This window comes from Hyperolius riggenbachi, chromosome 3, assembly GCF_040937935.1.
Source record: "Hyperolius riggenbachi isolate aHypRig1 chromosome 3, aHypRig1.pri, whole genome shotgun sequence".
NCBI lineage: Eukaryota > Metazoa > Chordata > Amphibia > Anura > Hyperoliidae > Hyperolius > Hyperolius riggenbachi.
This window is the reverse complement of record NC_090648.1, coordinates 217,358,872-217,378,118: the sequence shown is the minus strand read 5'-3', so window position 1 is coordinate 217,378,118 and position 19,247 is coordinate 217,358,872. Positions and strand designations below refer to the sequence as shown.

The window sequence follows — 19,247 nt, the reverse complement described above, 5'->3', positions numbered from 1 at the left end:
CATGTTGCAGGGGATGTGGGTCATGAACACAGCAGGGAGCCAGCTGGCAAGAGCAGGATCACTAGTGCATGATCCTTATGCTCCTCTGCCAGTAACAAAACCTGCTCCACCATCCGTTCTGCTCCACTGGCTTGCATATAAGCCAAGGGGGTAACTTTTCAGGACATTTTGTGTGTGAAAAAATAGGGTTATACGTGAGTATATAAGGTATGTAATTTGGATAGGCTCAATATTAAACCCCCCTAGTACTGAACCTGGGTTTAAGAAAGTGCTTGCGTTAGTGCTATAGAACATATGATCATATTATTATACATTGAATAAGTAAAGAGTAAACATTATGTTTATATTTTTCACACTTCATAAAAAGTTTAAGCTTACAGAGCGAACTTGACTGCCAGTATTGCAAGAATTTCACTAAGCGAGACTGTGGCAGATTTGCCTCAAAACCAATTTTTGCTCACCCATCCCTACTGGTGCCATTCAGCCAGGTGGATACTGATAAGTGTGGGAATGTCATGCATACTCAGTCAACAAGCAGCCATGACTGCAACCTTTAAATGACAGTCAATTCACTCTCCCCACATTACCTATTTGCAGCTTTATGTTAGTCCAAGTAATTCATTTAGTAATGACTCCCATATGAGTCTGTATATGAGACAGACCCACATGAAGTTGAAAACTGGAAGTACAGTGGAGTAAAGCAAGAATAATCCAATGGCAAGCTTGATATCATTTAAAGATCCTGGATCCAGTGATAACTGCTTGTCAGGTGAGTATGCTTCGAATACCCATACCCACACTTACCTCCACCCATGCTGCCAAATTGCAGTGGGTAGACTTTAGGCATGAGCCTCGAAATTTGTAACTGCATTATAAATTTGTTGGAACAGAGCCTTTGTACATGTGGGCCACAGCAGGAGGGTTAACCCACACCTGTCACTGCCTGTGCCCACTGTGCTTCACGACGCATTAACTCATTCTGACAATTTCTCCTTTCGGATGTGAAGGAGGAAGTATCCGAGTGATGACATGCAACGTGGAGCACAGCGGCCAGCCAGTGCTGCCCCCCTCCCATCGCCCACTTGTATCAAGGTTCTGTTCCAAAACATTTGAAACAGAGATTCTCATTCGTAAGCTCCTCCTTAGCAGACTTCTTCTTTTAAGTCAATTTTACGACGCATGGGATCAAATTAAGTAATTAATATACCACTAAATACAATAGATTGATACAATGTATAAAAATTCTGAGAGGTGTATAGAAAATATAGATTAAAAAAAGCCTTGATCCCCAACTTTCCTCCAGGAATAGCGCAAAACTGAGGTTATCATCAAAGTCTGGAGTTCTGATTCACCTACTTTTTCTCCTGAGATTTTTCACAAGATTTATTTTCACACTTTATCAATAAAATATCATTCAGCCAGCAGCAAGCAAAAGTACTTAAAATAAATTGTCCTAAATTAACTTAAGTTTGATGGTACTTTCAATACTTTTTTCACTTTTACTGATACTGATACTTATACTTTCACAATACTGAAAACTTTCCTACAATTTTGATGAAAAGTTAAAGGTCCCATAATTTTTAACCACGCTATTTTAATTTGTGTCGTAATTAGAAATATTTTGCCCAATCATAATTCTAAAACAAATTTTGATTTTTGTTAAAATCAAAAATAAAATGAGTAATGATGGCTGCCATTTACCTTTGTCAGTTTCAAGTTATTTTAGATACAGTAAAGGGGTACCAGCAAATGTTATCACAACTGTATATATTGTTTCAATGATTTAAATTACAGTATGTGAGACAAATGTCAAGTGACCACATACCATATGTTTTTTTTATATCTTGGGAATTACAATATACTGTATATATTTTTGATTGATTGTAACTTTCAAAACATCTAACCAATGTATCATTCATATGTGTAAAAGTTTTCCCAATTGTGAAAAGAAATTAATAAAACTCTGGGAAAATTGTTTGGGTCTATAAATCAAAAAATTGACAAACTATCCCACCATTAAGTTTTTTGAAAACTTGTTTAGAAATATTCACCACTCCTGAGTTATATATAAATTCACATAGGTTTATCGGTTAATTGACAAAAATACATTTTTCAGGAAAAACGTTTGGTTTTATTTAAAACCTGGAAAATGTAATCTTCTCATTGTATTGTGTGTGGCCACCTTTAGATGGATGAAAGTCTGGTAAGCTTAGCCACATTCACACATTAAATAATTGCTCAGCAGCATTGTATGCTACAGTATTTAGTGCTTTATTCATTTGGAGGGCAGAGTTCCTGATATTATTGTTTTGACTCTGGCCAGAAAATAAATGTGTGCTTATTAGTACATATGTGATAAATATTTTTTCTTCCTTTCTTTAATTCAGGCCCTTCTGGTTACTTCTGTTCCTTGTACTGGTTATTCACCAGCTCTGTACAAGATTCATCTTTCTGGAAGGAAATCCAGCCCAGATTACCAACAGGTAAAAAACATGCATACACATATTCAGATCCCACCTCCGCCAAAGGAAATTGGAAGGAATAAATAATTTTCTCACTACCACACTGAGTTTTTCATGCCTGTAGAGCAGGGGTCTCAAACTCGCGGCCCGCGGGCCATTTGCGGCCCTCGATACAATATTTTGTGGCCCTCACTTGCTAAAGCTTCCTTATAGTTCGCTTCAGTGCTCCCAAGTAATCCGCTGCATCCCCGCCGCTAAACGAGGGCTACAGAGCCCCCAAATCGCCCGGGGGGCAATCCGCCGGCATTTCCTGGAAGGGGCAGAGCTTTCAGCTTCAGCTCTGCCCCTCCTGACATCAATCGCCGCATGGATCTCCGCCTCTCCCCGCCCCTCTCTGTGAAGGAAGAGTGAGAGGGGCAGGCAGAGGCGGCGATGCGCCGCGATTGTGAAATTCCTTATGCGGCCCAGCCTCATCCTGACTTTGCCTCCTGCAGCCCCCAGGTAAATTGAGTTTGAGACCCCTGCTGTAGAGCATCATTTGTTATTCAGGATTGGCTATTTGTTATGCTGCAATAATAGTTGTCAGACTCTCAGTGGCCAGCATGTCATGCCAACCAGACTTGGTTCTTGTTCAACTAGGTAAGGACAGAAAGTCATTCCCAGTTCACTGAGGTTCTTCAGGGCTGGAGATCATTCAAAAAAAAAAAAAATAAGGGCCTGTTTCCACTAGCCGTGAATTCGCATTGCATCAAAACTGAAGCCAATGCATGTCAATTGAGTAGTTTCCATTGAATTCCAATTTTCCTTTGTAATGCGATGCGACCCAGGGACATTATGGTTGGCATGCTGCAGATATCCGCAGCATACATCTGATTCCCCTTAGCAGAAACAGACAGCCGCATCCAGACTTTCAGAAGACAACCGTAAGTCACCCGCGGCTAGATGTGGCGCGATGCGATCACATCCGGGCAGTGGAAACGGGCCTTAAGTCATTCTGCAAATTAAGTTTGATTTTGAAAAAATGTATGCCTTTCGGTGATAATAGCTTACAGCCACCACTTGGGACATATCAGACCGTAGTAAAAGTTGCTGAAACTTTAAAAAATGTGTGGTTGCGTGAATGCAGTGCATATCCACAGCAAGAACTTTTTGTCTTTATAAATCCAGGTTATGTTTGCAGAATTGCTTATATTTTCCCTTGAGCTGTATCTGTCTTGTACAGCAAACCATAACGTTGAAGTGGTCATCCACTCTTGATGCTATAAAAGCAATCTCCTCAGTTCTGATCTTTGCATCACAAGAGATTTTGCAAATACAATTTTTAAATGTGTCACCTAGTTTTATCTTCAGACGTATTCATAGCTCAGCAGTGAGTATTGGGTGCATCAGTTTTCCTATTAGCGCAGATGATGCTCCTGCAGAGCATGCTTAGCAGGAAGAAGAGCAGGACGTTACACAACACAGCGTCATTGTGTCTAGCAATTATAGTCTTGCTCAAAGGCCCCTGGAGAAGCCTGATGAATGAATGCACTATTGTACAAAAAAAGGTAAAGACCTTTCACATTAACCACTTCAGCCTTAAGTCGTTTTCACTTTACGCATCCGAGCAATTTTCACCTCCCATTCATTAGCCTATAACTTTATCACTACTTATCACAATGAACTGATCTATATCTTGTTTTTTCCGCCACTAATTAGGCTTTCTTTGGGGGGGGGGTACATTTTTCTAAGAGCCACTTTACTGTAAATGCATTTTAACAGGAAGAATAAGAAAAAAACAGAAAAAAATCATTATTTCTTAGTTTTCAGCCATTATAGTTTTAAAATAATACATGCCTCCATAATTAAAACTGACGTATTGTATTTGCCCATATGTCCCGGTTATTACACCATTAAAATTATGTCCCTATCACAATGTATGGCGACAATATTTTATTTGGAAATAAAGGTGCATTTTTTCCGTTTTGCATCTATCACTATTTACAAGTTGAAAATAAAAAAAATATAGAAATATTTCATCTTTACATTGATATTTAAAAAGTTTAGACCCTTAGGTAAATATTACATATTTTTTTTATTGTAATGTTGTTGTTTTTTTTATAACAAACATTTTATTTAGGTATTTTTGGGAGGGTGGGATGTAAACAGCACTTTTATAATGTAAATGTGTGTTGAGATTTTTTTTTCTACTTTTAGTTGTAGTTTTACTTTTTGGCCACAAGATGGCGGCCATGAGTTTGTTTACATGACATCACTCTAAGCGTAACATACGCTTAGAGGGACGCATGGGGGACGCAACAGCCAGAAAAACCGAAGCTTCTGAGAGAAGCTGTCGCTTTTTCTGCGGGGGAGAGGAATCAGTGATCGGGCACCATAGCCCGATTCACTGATTGCCTAGCTAATGAACCGCGATCGACGCGCACATGGCCTCCTGGCCGTAGCTAGTACGTCCAGGAGGCCAAAGTAGTTAAATACATTTCGATAGGATTTCAAAATTGCATACATTTTTCCAAAATGCAAGGTATGCCGTAGGAAAATAGGAATTTTGGCATCTATTTCCCAATAGTGCACTTTGACTCTGATCAAAATGTTGCCTTTTGCTGCATTATTTCACCGTTTAAGCTTGTATGGAACTGGAGAAAAAAATCGCAAGTGTAAAAAAGCATGCTAATATGGTTGAATTTGTGTTTTGGAATTGCAATTTTTTTGAGTGAAAAGATCTTAAAATTAAGTGAAATTACTCTTTACCATGGCTAAGCTGATCTAAGTTCTAGAATATTATCTGTTTACTGGTTGATATTTTTACCTGATGTTGCCCTTTAACCACTTCACCACTGAGGGGTTTTACCCCCCTGACCACCAGAGCAATTTTCACCTTTCAGCGCTCCTTTCATTCATTCATCTATAACTTTATTATTACTTATCCCAATGAAATGAACTATATCTTGTTTTTTTCACCACCAATTAGGCTTTCTTTAGGTGGGACATTATGCCAAGAATTATTTTATTCTAAATGTGTTTTAATGGGGAAATAGGAAAAAATGTGGGAAAAAATTATTATTTTTCAGTTTTCAGCCATTATAGTTTTTAAATAAAGCATGCTACTGTAATTAAAACCCATGAAATGTATTAACCCATTTGTCCCGGTTATAAAACCATTTAAATTATGTCCCTATCACAATGTTTGGCGACAATATTTCATTTGGAAATAAAGGTGCATTTTTTTCAGTTTTGCATCCATCCCTAATTACAAGCCCGCAGTTTATAAAGTAACAGTGTTATACCCTCTTGACATAAATATTTAAAAAGTTCAGTCCCTAAGGTAACTATTTATGTTTTTTTTTTATTGTATTTTTTTTTTTAATTACAAAAAAAAAATAAAAATTGGGGAGTGTGGGAGGTAATGAGTTAATTTATTGTGTAAATGCAATGTTTGTATATGTAAAATGCTTTTAGGGTGTAGTTTACTATTTGGCCACAAGATGGCCACAGAGTGTTTGTTTACATGCGACCTGTAAGCGTCCGGAAGGACGCTTACAGGAAGCAGTAGGAGGCTGGGAGACTCACAATGATCTCGCTGTTTCTGAAAGAAGCAGCAGATCATTGCGGGGGCTTAGATCAACGAACGGGAATGGATTTTCCCGTTCATTGATCTCCGGGCGAGCGGGCGGCGGCGTGCACGAGCGGCGGGTGCGCGCGCATGAGCGGCGGGAGCATGGACAGCGGCGGTAGTGCGGAAGGTACGGATTTCTCCGTCCCTGGTTTTTTAGGGGGGAAAAAAGGGACGGAGAAATCCGTACGCGTGGGGGTAAAGTGGTTAATGTCATCTTAAAGAGAAACTGTAACCAAGAATTGAACTTCATCCCAATCAGTAGCAGATACCCCCATTCCCATGAGAAATCTTTTCCTTTTAAAAATGGATCATCAGGGGGCTCTGCATGGCTGATATTGTGGTGAAACCTCGCCCACAGTGTGATGTCAGGACCATGGTTCTGACATCACACTGTGGGAGCCTTGTTGCATTGTGGGAAATAACAGCCAAAAAAGTAAGCAGCATCTCATTCCACTGACCTCACTTACCAACAGTAAAAATGTCGCCATGTGATAAATGTCAGAATGTAAATCAAGGAGAGGAAAGATTTTACAATGAGCAAACACTGACTAAATCATTTATAAATAATTATTGTAAAAATGAAGCACTTTTTTATTACATTATTTTACTGGAGCTCCTCTTTAATATTTTGCAACTCTGTAAAGGAACAAACTGTAAAAAGCCTTGAACATTAATTTGTCCCTATAGTAACTACTAATATTATTACTATCAAAAACACTTTAGGGTTTATAATCCCCCAAATATCTTCTCTAAAATTCAACATTTAACAAATATATAAATGGTCTCTCCATGGTAACGCATCAAGTAGTACTGAGCAAAACATGTCACGTTCCCTTTGCTTGCAAGCAAGATAGTGCGGCATAAAATGTATTGTTTTTTGGTCCTTCTTCTGGATTTCCCTGCTCTTGTTCGCCAAAGAAAACCTTAACAACTGGAAATATTTTTTAGAAAAGTATACAATGTGCATTAAAACAAAACATGCTTTGTTAATCAGACATAAACAGTTACTTTAAATCTATACCTTCCGCCCATTTTATTTATTGAGGAGTATTAACCATCCTGGTGTTCTATTAAATGCGCCAGGGTGGCTGCGCAGCACTATTTTAAAAAATGTTTTTTAAATCATGTAGCTAGCCAGCTAGCAAAGTGCTAGCTGCATGTTTGAAAAAAAAAATTGTGAAAATCGTCCCACTAGGGCCTGAGAAATCAAGCGCGGAAGTCGTGGACGAGCTGAGCTCATCATTACCGCTAAGCTGGTTAACAAGAAGTAAACATTAATGTGTACCTGAAGTGACATGTGTGATAAACATATACACATATAGTACTAGCCCTACTAAGAAATTATTTGAAGTCCCTTTCTGTTTTCCAGTACAGTGATAGTTAAAAAAAACAAAAAAACGAGTTGTTATCTATGCAAAAGAGCTTGTCCAACAGGTTGTATTCTGTTGGTTTTGTAAAAAGTAAACAGAAGCTGAAATGATGCTATCTGTCAGGGAGAAAACAAATTGTAAGGTTTTAGTGCAGGAAAGTTCAAAAGGTCATCACTTCTACTTCTTTTTTAGATTAAAAGGCAGACTGTTGATTCTAAACAGCAGCTGTTGCAGTCTAATGCAATGTTAAAAATAAAGCTATAAAACAGAAAATAAAAATATGAGACTCCTTTCAATACTACTAATGTGCTATTTATCATCCATACTACATATCCAATTCATTATCTCATAAGTTTAATTTCACTTCCGTGTTCACTTTAGGTAAGAATCAGCGTATCAAAACTGTAGGCCCGACCCAATTTACTTTTTCTCCAAATTTTCTCCTAGGTGATATTTTCTCATCTTATTAATAAAATGCCTTTTAAGCCGCCAGCAAGCACAGAAATATTCAGAATAATTTTGACAGTACTTTTTCACTTACGTTTTGGTACTTTTTCAATTGCAGAGTGCTGAAAAGTTATTTTAAATAGAAGATAAAAAATTATCACCCAGGAGAAAACATAGAAGAAAAAGTGAATTGGATTGGGACAACTATATGTCATAGATCAAAAGTTCAAATCTTATGATCCTTATCTGTTTAAAGGGAACGCGAGGTGGGGATTTAAATAAAAAAAAAAAAACATGCTACCTGATTCAGGGGGCTGGGTGGATCAGGTAGTAGCCGCAATCCCCGCCTGTGTGAACACTGAATCAGTGGTGGAGACAGAGAAGCAAGGCTGGATTTATAATTTTTCCACTCCTCGGCCAACTTTCTTGTGGCTCACCCAAGTACAGCAGCCCCCTCCTCTTCCATGCATAGTGCCCTCTTCCTTCAGTAACGTACTTTTAGAGCAATCTCTCTGTTTCATGTACAACTCATATGGACAGCAGCTCTCTTTTCCATGTGTTTCTCCCCATTGTACCCTTCCCACTCCATATGCATCAACCACTTTTCCATGCCTGGGCCCCCCTCTTGGGCAGCTACCACCCAAGCCCCCAACCTTTGTGGTCTTTTCCAAATATTTGGCCCGGGAGAGAGGTTTGATAAAAGGGCTCAGACTCTTATTAGGCTAGCAAAGCACCTATACAGAATTCATTGCTTCGGGGAATGAGTCCTGATCCCTGTAGGCAACAGTAACTGAGTGTGTGTACGCACCTTAACCACTTGAGGACTGCAGGGCTAAACCCTCTAGTGACCAGGCCATTTTTAGCAAAATTGGCCACTGCAGCTTTAAGGCCAAGCTGCAGGGCCGCACAACTCAGCACACAAGTGACCCCCCCCCTTTTCTCCCCACCAACAGAGCTCTCTGTTGGTGGGGTCTGATCGCTCCCCCCATGTTTATTTTTTTTTAAATAAATATTATTGTTATGAGATTTTAGGGAAAAAAAACTGTTTCTTTAAATTTATTCCCTCCCTCCCCACAGCCGGCCAATTATGGCGATCGGCTGTCATAGGCTTCTGCCTATGAGAGCCGATCGCTCTCTTGTCCCCCATGGGGACAGCCGTGTCACACGGCTGTCCCCAGTGCAGCGCTGCTGCTCATCGCAGCGCTGCACAGTGTAAATAGACGGCGTAATCGCCGTCTAACAGTCTCCTGAGCGGCAATAGCCGCTCGGAGACTGAAGGCGGGGCGGAGCTCCGCCCTCCGAGCATGAGATGCGCGCGCACCATGCGCGCGATCTCATGCTAAACAGAGCCCCAGGACTTTACGCCAATTGGCGTTAGGCGGTCCTGGGGCTGCCGCCGCGGCCACGCCTGCTGGCGTGACGCGGGCGGCAGGAGGTTAAATCTCCACATGAAGCCCCAACATGGATGACAAATACAGAATAATCCAACATCAGAGGCAATTAATCAAACAACAAACAAATAACAAAAACTGAGAGCACTGCTTTGCACCCCTCACCAGATAATACAGTCTCAACTCCCATAAAAAGAAAAGAAAAACAATTAAAAATGACTAATTAGACACAGTGAAGTATTGGAATGTAAATTGAGAGAAAATATGTTCACACACAGATAAATAAGCTGGCAGAAACAGGATTTAATGAGCAGAAACCATCCAAACTAAAACCAGAAAATACACAAATAGCAGACAATATGAGGAGAGATAGAGAGAGAGAGAGAAAGAGAGAGAGAGAGAGTGGGCCTGATGCAATTCACTTTTTCACCTGAGTTTTCTCCTAGGTGATATTTTTAAACTTGTCAATAAAATACATGTTAAGCCCCCAGAAGGCAAGAATATGCTCAAAATAATTTTAGTAGTACTTTTTTACCAACTTTTTGGTACTTTTTTAGTTGATAAGTACTGGAAGGTTATTTATAATCAAAGATGAAATATTATCACCTGGGAGAAAACTCAGGTGAAAAAGAGAATTGCATATGGGCCAGTGTGTGTGTGCGTGTGTGTGTGTGTGTGTGTGTGTGTGTGTGTGCGTGCGTGCGTGCGTGCGTGCGTGCGTGTGTATCCTATATATTCATTTCCCTGTCAATGCATCCTCCTGTGTACCTCTGTCCGTGCGTCACTTTGCATGCACATGTGTGGGTTGCAACCATGCGTGAGCACAGGCCACGGCTGTGCATGCGTTGCAGGGGGTGGTCGCGGGTGTGCATGCTTAGTGCCATTTTAATGGGCGGAAAATATTGCAATCCTCACTTACTGCACCATAGCCCTGGTTGCTTAGAGAAAGTATAGTGAATTAGCATTTGTGTCAAAGGACCTGATTTCAGGGAAGGCCACAAAGACCATGAGGTAAAATAAGAAGGGCAGCAGGATTCAGTGCAGATGAGCGGTCACATGATAAAGTAAATCATCTCTCCTGGTCCACAGCTGCTATGGTTTGCTCTGCACACACTGTCTGCAGCCTGCATTTGAGAGTTCCCAGCATCTCCCTTACTTCCTGGGAGTGCTGTGTGATGACAGTCAGGCCCCATTTACACGTAATCAGTTGGTACACATTTTTTTTTCTTCTCCATAGCAGTGCATTACGAAAACTGTTTCAGTTAAAATACGTATAGTGTGAACTGAGCCATTGGGAAACATGGGCATTACTTTTGAAAATCAGTTGTCCTTTCAGTTAAAACTGAGAGCAATTGATTAAGTGTACATTAGAGATGTCACGAACCTCCGATTTTCGGTTCGCGAACCGTGTTCGCGAACCTCCGCGAAAGGTTCGGTTCACGAAAAAGTTCGCGAACCGCAATAGACTTCAATGGGTAGGCAAACTTTAAAAATTTGAAAAAATTCTACCGGCTGCCTCCTCCCTTCACCCCTTCTACCTATTCCCTCCTCCCTCCTACCGGAGGGAGGAGGGTCTCATCTGCCAGGGAATTATACTATTTCAAAAACCAGTTTACATACCATGGCTGGGAATTGAACCCAGATCTCACTGTGTGGTGGGCAAGTCACCCTAACCGCTGTACCACAACAGTACTAACTGAAGCTGGCCTAGCATTTACTATTTATGCTCAATGCAATAGAAACATTAGGTTGCTTAAAGGGAACCTTAACTGAGAGTGATATGGATGTTTCCTGTAAACAATACCAGTTGCCTGGCAGTCCAGCTGATCTCTGTGACTCCAATAGTGGCTGAAACACCCTGAAACAAGCATGCAGCTAATCCAGTCTGACTTCAGTCAGAGCACCTGATCTGCATGCTTGTTCAGGGGATGTGGCTAAAAGTATTAGAGACACAGGATCAGCAGGCAATTCAGGCAACTGGTATTATTTTAAAAGGAAAAATCCATATCCTTCTCAGTTTAGGTTCCCTTTAAGGATTTGTCGCATAAAAGCCAACTCACATTGGCTGGGAATCGAACCCAGGTCTCACTGTGTGGTGGGCAAGCACCCTAACTGCTGTACCATAACAGTACTAACTGAAGCTGGCCTAGCATTTACTATTTATGCTCAATGCAATAGAAACATTAGGTTGCTTAAAGGGAACCTTAACTGAGAGTGATATGGATGTTTCCTGTAAACAATACCAGTTGCCTGGTAATGGCCTGGTAAGTAATGTCTGGATGTTGTAATGCTTAAGTGCTCTGCCTCTGACACAGGAGACCAGGGTTCAAATCTCGGCTCTGTCTGTTCAGTAAGCCAGCACCTATTCAGTAGGAGACCTTAGGCAAGTCTTCCTAACACTGCTACTGCCTGTAGAGCATGCCCTAGTGGCTGCAGCTCTGGTGCTTTGAGTCCGCCAGGAGAAAAGCGTGATATAAATGTTATTTGTCTTGTCTACTTTTTCTCTTGTATTGAGCATAAATGGTAAATGCTAGGCCAGCTTCAGTTAGTACTGTTGTGGTACAGCGGTTAGGGTGCTTGCCCACCATACAGTGAGATCTGGGTTCGATTCCCAGCCATGGTATGTAAACTGGTTTTTGAAATAGTATAATTCCCTGGCAGATGAGACCCTCCTCCCTCTGGTAGGAGGGTGGAGGGAGGAGGGAGGAGGTTGGAGGGAGGAGGGAGCAGGGTGGAGAGAGGAGGGGGTGGGCCTCGAGCAGTGTGTTTGGCAATAATGTGACTGTTGACTGTGATGTAGAGGGTCAAAGTTTTGCTCAATACAGCATTATGGGACGAATCGAACTTCTGCAAAAGTTCGCCTGCTGCAGGTGAACGCGAACCCCCAAACTTCGCCTGGAACCGTTCACCGGCGAACAGTTCGCTACATCTCTAGTGTACATGTGGCCTCACAGTGTCCTTTGCTGAATCTGCTGTCACCTGATGATCTTGTCAAGCTGCTGTGAGAAGTGTCAGGGGTTGTACAGTAGATAGCAGAACTCCTGAGTTCAGTGAGTTTTCATGCACACATTCACAGACAGGGAATATCAGCTCTGCTAGTTCCCTCTCCCCCCTCACCTTCAGCTGTCAGTTTATTGCTGGTCAGTCACTGTTAATGACCTGTGCCCTGCATTTTTTCTTATCTAACCCTAATCCTATCTTTCTCTCATAAATTTACAGCTGGCTTTTTTTTCCCTAGGGATGTTTATGGCAGCAGCAGTCCCAGCACCCCCGAAATGCAAAATTGTCACAGTTTAAAGGACACCTGAGCTGACACTACGGCCGGATTTACTATAAGGCACTGTAGGCACATGCCTACAGGCACCTGATGATGGAAAGGCGGCTCCCTGCCCTCCCTTAGCGCCTCCCTCCCTCCTTTCCTATGCAGAGGTTAATGAGAGGTTACTCATGCAGCTCTCGGCATTCCACTGACAAGATCTCCCTTAAGTAGGGATCAGCACTAGCTACTTAATACTGAGGGTACCTCTGGCTACCTAATGCTAAGGGACACCTGCAGCTATGATGGGCAAGGGAAGTAAGGAAGTAGTGACAGCTGGGCCAGCCAGCCTACTTGTGGTGCAGCTCGGTGGGGGGTTGTAGGTTCGTGGACCACAAAGTCTAGGGTGCCAGAACATCTGTGCCTATAGGCTCCTGTGATGTAAATCCGGCCATGCCACCATATTTAAGCCAGCGTTTGTAGTATGGAATCCTTCTACTTACCTGTTCTTTGTTTTGGATGAACTTCTCTGCATTGTGCTGCCCTGTCATCCGTTTATGGCTCTGACTGCAGCCAGTCGCACAGAATACAAAGAAGCAGTGCATGCTCTGTCCACTTGTGCTCCCTGTAATTTCTCACTCCTGCCCGGATGTGCACAGCAGCTGAGGCCGGAGTGTTATGGGTATGCGTACTTGACAAGCGCTGCTCATACACTAGCACCATTTCTCAAGTATGCAAAGTACAAATGGGGCTCCTTTTGTGTGATTACAGTGCTGGGCACACACCTTCAGAAATAGTTTTTTTTTAATAAATCCAATCTGTCTTGGATTCATCGAAAAAAGAGATCTCACTGAAGACTGTCTACATGAAACTGAATCTGAATGAATTCAGTTACTCAGTTTCAGCAGCCCTCAGAGTAACCTAGTATAACCCCGGTTGAGGGTTGCAATTTTGAACAAGAACAGCCTAATGGCAGATAATTTTTAATAAATGAAGACCAGGTTTGTAGGATTAATCTTATTCTCCAGCCCAAACAACATCTGACTCAATAAGACGTGAAGTCCTGTGCATGCTTCATGTAACCTAATGCCTCTTGCTTGGCAGTACATACATACAACAATACTGGAAACAGAGATAACATGATTAACATATTTAAAAAAGCATAGTATAGCACAAAGGGACATTTTGACTGTTTTTAAGGTTTACTGATACCCAACCAAATGATGTCATTTTCTACCTCTATATTGACATCTGCCTACTGAAAACTAGTACCATGGAAACTGTCCCTTGGCAGCTCTCTATTCTATATGCCTGTGCATCAGAAAATGCCATTAAAGTCACACTGAACATTTGTAAGGCGCAATGAATGATAACATTTATATTGTTTAACATGTTAAAGTAGCTGTGAAATTTGTGCTTGATTTTCACAAGGTGTGCTGTTCTTTTACAGGATAGAATGTCTCTGGTATTTTATCCTTTGCCTTGCATTCTTTGGTAAATAGTGCTGGGATACAATTACACCAGATACTATAACTACAGTGTTTACTATTCATTGTAATGTAAACATCTTTGGGTTTTATTGCACGTTAACCAATATGCTGTTCTTCTTTTGTTTGTCTAAAAGTATGATAACAATTTGAGCTTTAGTGAAGAACAAATCATAAAAGATGTTTTAATTTTTGAAATGCTTGTTACTTTTTCTGGCTTGGATTAAAAAACATGCTAGAAAGACATAATTGTACATGACATTCTTGAATATTCATGCAAATCTGTAGTGAAGAAAAAATAATCAGATACTTACCTATGGAGAGGGAAGGCTCTGAATCCTATTGAGCCTTCCCTGTCCCCTCTCGATGTTCTCATTACCTGCTGTCCTGTAATTTCTGCGGTAGTAGAAATCTGACATTACGGACAGGTTTTGAGCTAGTCCATCTCTTCATGGGGGATTCCCAGCATGGCCTTTATTCTTTATAAAGACATTCTCTGAAAATTATTAATACAAAGATGCTGGCCAGCCTCCCTGCTCGCTGCACACTATTTTGGCAGTTGGACGGAGCAACTGCCATTCACCAAGTGTTTTTAAAAATAAAGAAAACCCTGAGAACCCCCCTATGAGAAAATGGGCTAGTCCAAAATTTGTCGGTAATGTCAGATTTCTACTACCTACTGTAAGTGACAGCAACATAGTAGAAAAGTAATTTATGGCTCATTTTACTCTGGGAGAAATGTACTTCTTATTTGTATGTGTTTTAAATGTTAAGATTTTCGCGACAGTTCCTCTTTAAACAAATGACAGAGTCTATGAGGTGGCTGAATGTAGACTAATAATAATAATTATTATCATAATAGCCCTTTCCTCTCTGATATTTTACACTGTAAGTCCAATAATGCAGGGCTCCCCCCTCATAAGTATTAGAGGATGGTTTGGGGGAGTCATTGTTCCACTTCCTTTTCCCCACCTCACATTTATCCAAAAGTATGTTACCTATTGTCCTAGTAGGCAGAAAGCCAGGTGAAATACTAATTTCATTTAAAATTAAGGGGCAATAAATGTAAGTATAATATAACCCTTACTTTTGCTGACCACAGAATTTTGCTGCAAAAAATTCTGCAGAGGCCCATTCTATAGTCTGCATGTGTTAAGTGCAGATGTTTGTAATCTACACCCCATGCTGTTTACTATTTTGTGCAGCACAGCACCTTATAAATAACGGAAAGTAATAATAATAATCTGTGCCCTTGATATGGCCATTTATTAGTATACAGAAAGAACTGGAAGCAATAGGAAACCTTCCCCACAGAGATGCAGATAGCAATACAATTCTGAAACAGGTAGCAACTCCACAATACTCTAGAGAAAAAGAAAATTTTGGTTGGAGTTAGACTTAAAGAGGAACTCCAGTGAAAATAATGTAATAAAAAAGTGCTTCATTTTTACAATAATTCTGTATAAATGATTTAGTCAGTGTTTGCCCATTGTAAAATCTTTTAAATCCCTGATTTACATTCTGAGATTTATTACATGGTGTCATTTTTACTGATGGCAGGTGATGTAGCTGCTGCATGCTTTTTTGGCAGTTGGAAATAGCTGTAAACAGCTATTTCCCACAATGCAACAAGGTTCACAGACAGGAAACTGCCAGGAGTACCATGGTCCTCAGAGTTTCTTGTGGGAGGGGTTTCACCACAATATCAGTCATACAGCGCCCCCTGATGGTCTGTTTGTGAAAAGGAATAGATTTCTCATGTAAAAGGGGGTATCAGCTACTGATAAAGTTCAATTCTTGGTCAGAGTTTCTCTTTAAAGATATAAACTTTGATTCACTATGATTGTGTTCAATGTTTTCTTTCTTAGGCGAAGCCTCTTCATGTTTACATACCTCATGTTCCCAGTGAATATTTTGCGGGGAGTGCTGCTTTTTATTGCCCGACTTGTGGTATCTGTTATCTTTAATGTTATCCACTTGTGCCGCCTAGACCTAAGCCTACTACAACACAGTGTGCAAGGCTGGGACCCAGGTAAGTTCAAAATACCAGTATGTGGCCCTATCTCACTATAATGCAAGAAGCTAACCTTATTAGAACCCTCAGAGCATGCAACCTTTCATCTCAAACTGTGACCAATGGCAAGAAAAAGCAACTTAGTATAGAAATATGTTATTATTATGATAATCAAATACACATATGGTAAAAACACTGCATTAAAAACACTGCATTAAAATCTTCCCTGGTAACAAAGTTCAATAAAACTATGTAAAAAAAAAGTCTTCCCTGGTAGAACACTTGACAAAAACTCCTGCCATACCTGTACCACATAAACAAAAATGGTACCTGAGGGTGTTGTTATTTTTAGGTTTGCCTACTCATTTTGTTATGTGCACCTTTCATACATTGTCCTTCAATGCTTAAAGTGTACCTGAGCTAAGTAGATACTTACCTAAAGAGAGGGAAGCCTCAGGATCCTTTCGCGGATTCCGTCTCTGTTCTCTCCCTTCGCTGAACGTAGCCCCCTGGAGTTTGGCGACATTGCTGGCAACATAGCAATGTCGCCAAAACCTATCAGGGCCACACGCGCTGTAGACGCACAAGCCCGCCCGCCCATGTGCAGTAGCATGGGGGCGGCATCCTCACAAGTTTACCTCAGATGGCAAAAAGTCTAGAACCGGCCCTGTAACCCACTATAATCTGACTGACATGTAGGGTGACCATTGAGATGCTAATTATCTGAGTTTGTTACAAATAAAATACACCTTGAAAATGGGCCAAACAAAGTCAATAGCTGTTGAGTTTGACTGACTCGGGTTGCATGTTTGCAACATATATGCAATGTACTCAGAAAATTAACCTCTCATTGATCATCTCAGCTGAAAGCAGAATCGATATACAGACAATTTACTCATGACTGTTTCTACTTCACATGATTGTTAAGAATAACAATTGGTTAATTTCAGAGTGTGCTGATTATTTTATGTTAATGACTACTCACGGTTGTCAGCTGGTTTCAACTAAGAGGTGTGAATCATGTTTTTGCTGTAGTGTTAATTTCCTTCTACAAATGTACAACTTTTAGTTAAACTTGTTTTGCTTTATACTGTAGTTATGTATCTTCAGCAATACATATTGTCCAAAGTTTTGGGGGGTTTCTTTTATACATATTTTGTAAATATTATCTATTATTTTTATGACTTCATGCATACTTCTATGTATTCATTGTAGGATACAGAAATTATTGTAATTTCTTAATTGTTGAGGCCATGGAGTGTCATCCAGTTGTTAGGGCATTCTGCATACTCCTCAAACCTCCAAGATGGAAAAAGCCTGACTTTGAAGAAGGTAAGATGAACAGAACCATTGTAATATATATTTTAATATTATATGCCTATATAGCGCTAGATTCTATCTGCAATGGAATAGGCAATACATTGCAAATGTGTGCTATTTAAGAGCATTGGAGCCTGGAACCATCTGTATGTCTAACAGTGGGCTTACATAGGAGTTGGTGAATCCATGCAGTTTGCTCGGTTGACTCCTGGCTAACAGAAATATGGTAATTGGTTCACCATGGATTTCAATGATTAAGGTTTCTGAAATACCACTAGATGGGTTCCTGTCCTAGCATGCCTAGGCAAATGGATTATTTTGTATATCTGTGTTAAATATAATTTTAAAAAATGTTATATCAGGGGTGTAACCAAACATTCAGGGGCCCCATATCAAAAATGTAATAACATAGCCACGCATTAATGCCAGCCATATCTATGCCCTCCCCTCACAAAAAAACTGTAGCAATGAGCCTAAAACAGTCCTAGCATACACTGACCCTGATGGTATTTGTATCCTACAACATAATCTAGATACTGATATTAGCCTTTTCAATGAAATAATGCTGAAACCCTTTTGCATGCTTGTACCCTGTTACACTATACTTGTCCCAGCACTAAGTTTTATGCATTGAATATAAACCATTTTTGCATTAATATTTTTTCAATTTTGACTTGATGGATTGGTTTGCAATGCAGATTTCCTATGCTAATGGCAGATACACCTTGGAAGAACTAAACATTAATCTATGAGCTGTCCAAACTCTTCTCCCAATATCATCACTAGTCACAAGAGGTATTCAGGGAGTAGCTGGGAGGGGACCTCTGCCCAACTCCTCTTTGTAGCGCTGGGGTGTCAAACTCACAGGGCCGTTTCTAGGGCCGTGCGGCCCGTGCCGCTGCCCTGGGCGCAGAAGAAGGGGGGCGCTGTGATAACGGGGGGAGCCAGAGCCGCGGTGAGGGCAGCCCGACCTCTCCCTCCCTCTCCCCGGGCCGCCCTCCATGCTCCCCCCTCGGACTGCAGGCAGCAGAGTTAGCGCGCAGGGAAGCGCTGCTGTACACAGTTGTTACTCACCTCCCTGGATCCGATTGCCGCTCCCGCCCTGCTGGTCTCCTCTCTGCCTAGCCGCTGATACACACGCGGCTGCTTCCTGTGTAAACAGGACGCAGCGTGTGTAATGTATCAGCGGCTACATTGCCGCTCCCGCCCTGCTGGTCTCCTCTCTGCCTAGCCGCTGATACACACGCGGCTGCTTCCTGTGTAAACAGGACGCAGCGTGTGTAATGTATCAGCGGCTACATTGCAGAGAGGAGACCAGTAGGGCGGGAGCGGCGATCGGATCCAGGGAGGTGAGTAACAACTGTGTACAGCAGCGCTTTCCTGCGCGCTAACTCTGCTGCCTGCAGTCCGAGGGGGGAGCATGGAGGGCGGCCCGGGGAGAGGGAGGGAGAAATCGGGCTGCCCTCCCCACAGCTCCGGCTCCCCCCTCCGCCATTATGAGGGGGCACCTACCTACTTAACCTATACTGGGCAAGCTACCTATCTATCCTATACTGGGGGGCACCTACCTAATCTAACCTGTTTTGGGGGCAGCTACCTATCTATCCTATACTGGGGGGCACCTACCTAATCTAACCTGTACTGGGGGCAGCTACCTATCTATCCTATACTGGGGGGCACCTACCTAATCTAACCTATACTGGGGGGCAGCTACCTATCTATCCTATACTGGGGGGCAGCTACCTATCTAACCAATACTGGGGGGCAGCTACCTATCTAACCTATACTGGGGGGCAGCTACGTATCTAACCTATACTGGGGGCAGCTACCTATCTAACCTATGCTGGGGGGCAGCTATCTATCTATCCTATACTGGGGGGCAGCTAC

At 41.5% G+C, this 19,247-nt stretch overlaps 1 protein-coding gene across 1 annotated transcript in view; it reads left to right on the top strand.

The window, feature by feature from the left end:
* The window catches only part of STRA6 (signaling receptor and transporter of retinol STRA6), a 109,002-nt gene that overhangs the window by 86,016 nt on the left and 3,739 nt on the right, over window positions 1-19,247 (top strand). The window contains exons 15-17 of the mRNA XM_068275738.1: window positions 2,388-2,483; window positions 15,895-16,058; window positions 17,256-17,372. Of these exons, the coding sequence (XP_068131839.1) occupies window positions 2,388-2,483; window positions 15,895-16,058; window positions 17,256-17,372 (377 nt within the window). The remainder of the gene's footprint in view (window positions 1-2,387; window positions 2,484-15,894; window positions 16,059-17,255; window positions 17,373-19,247) is intronic.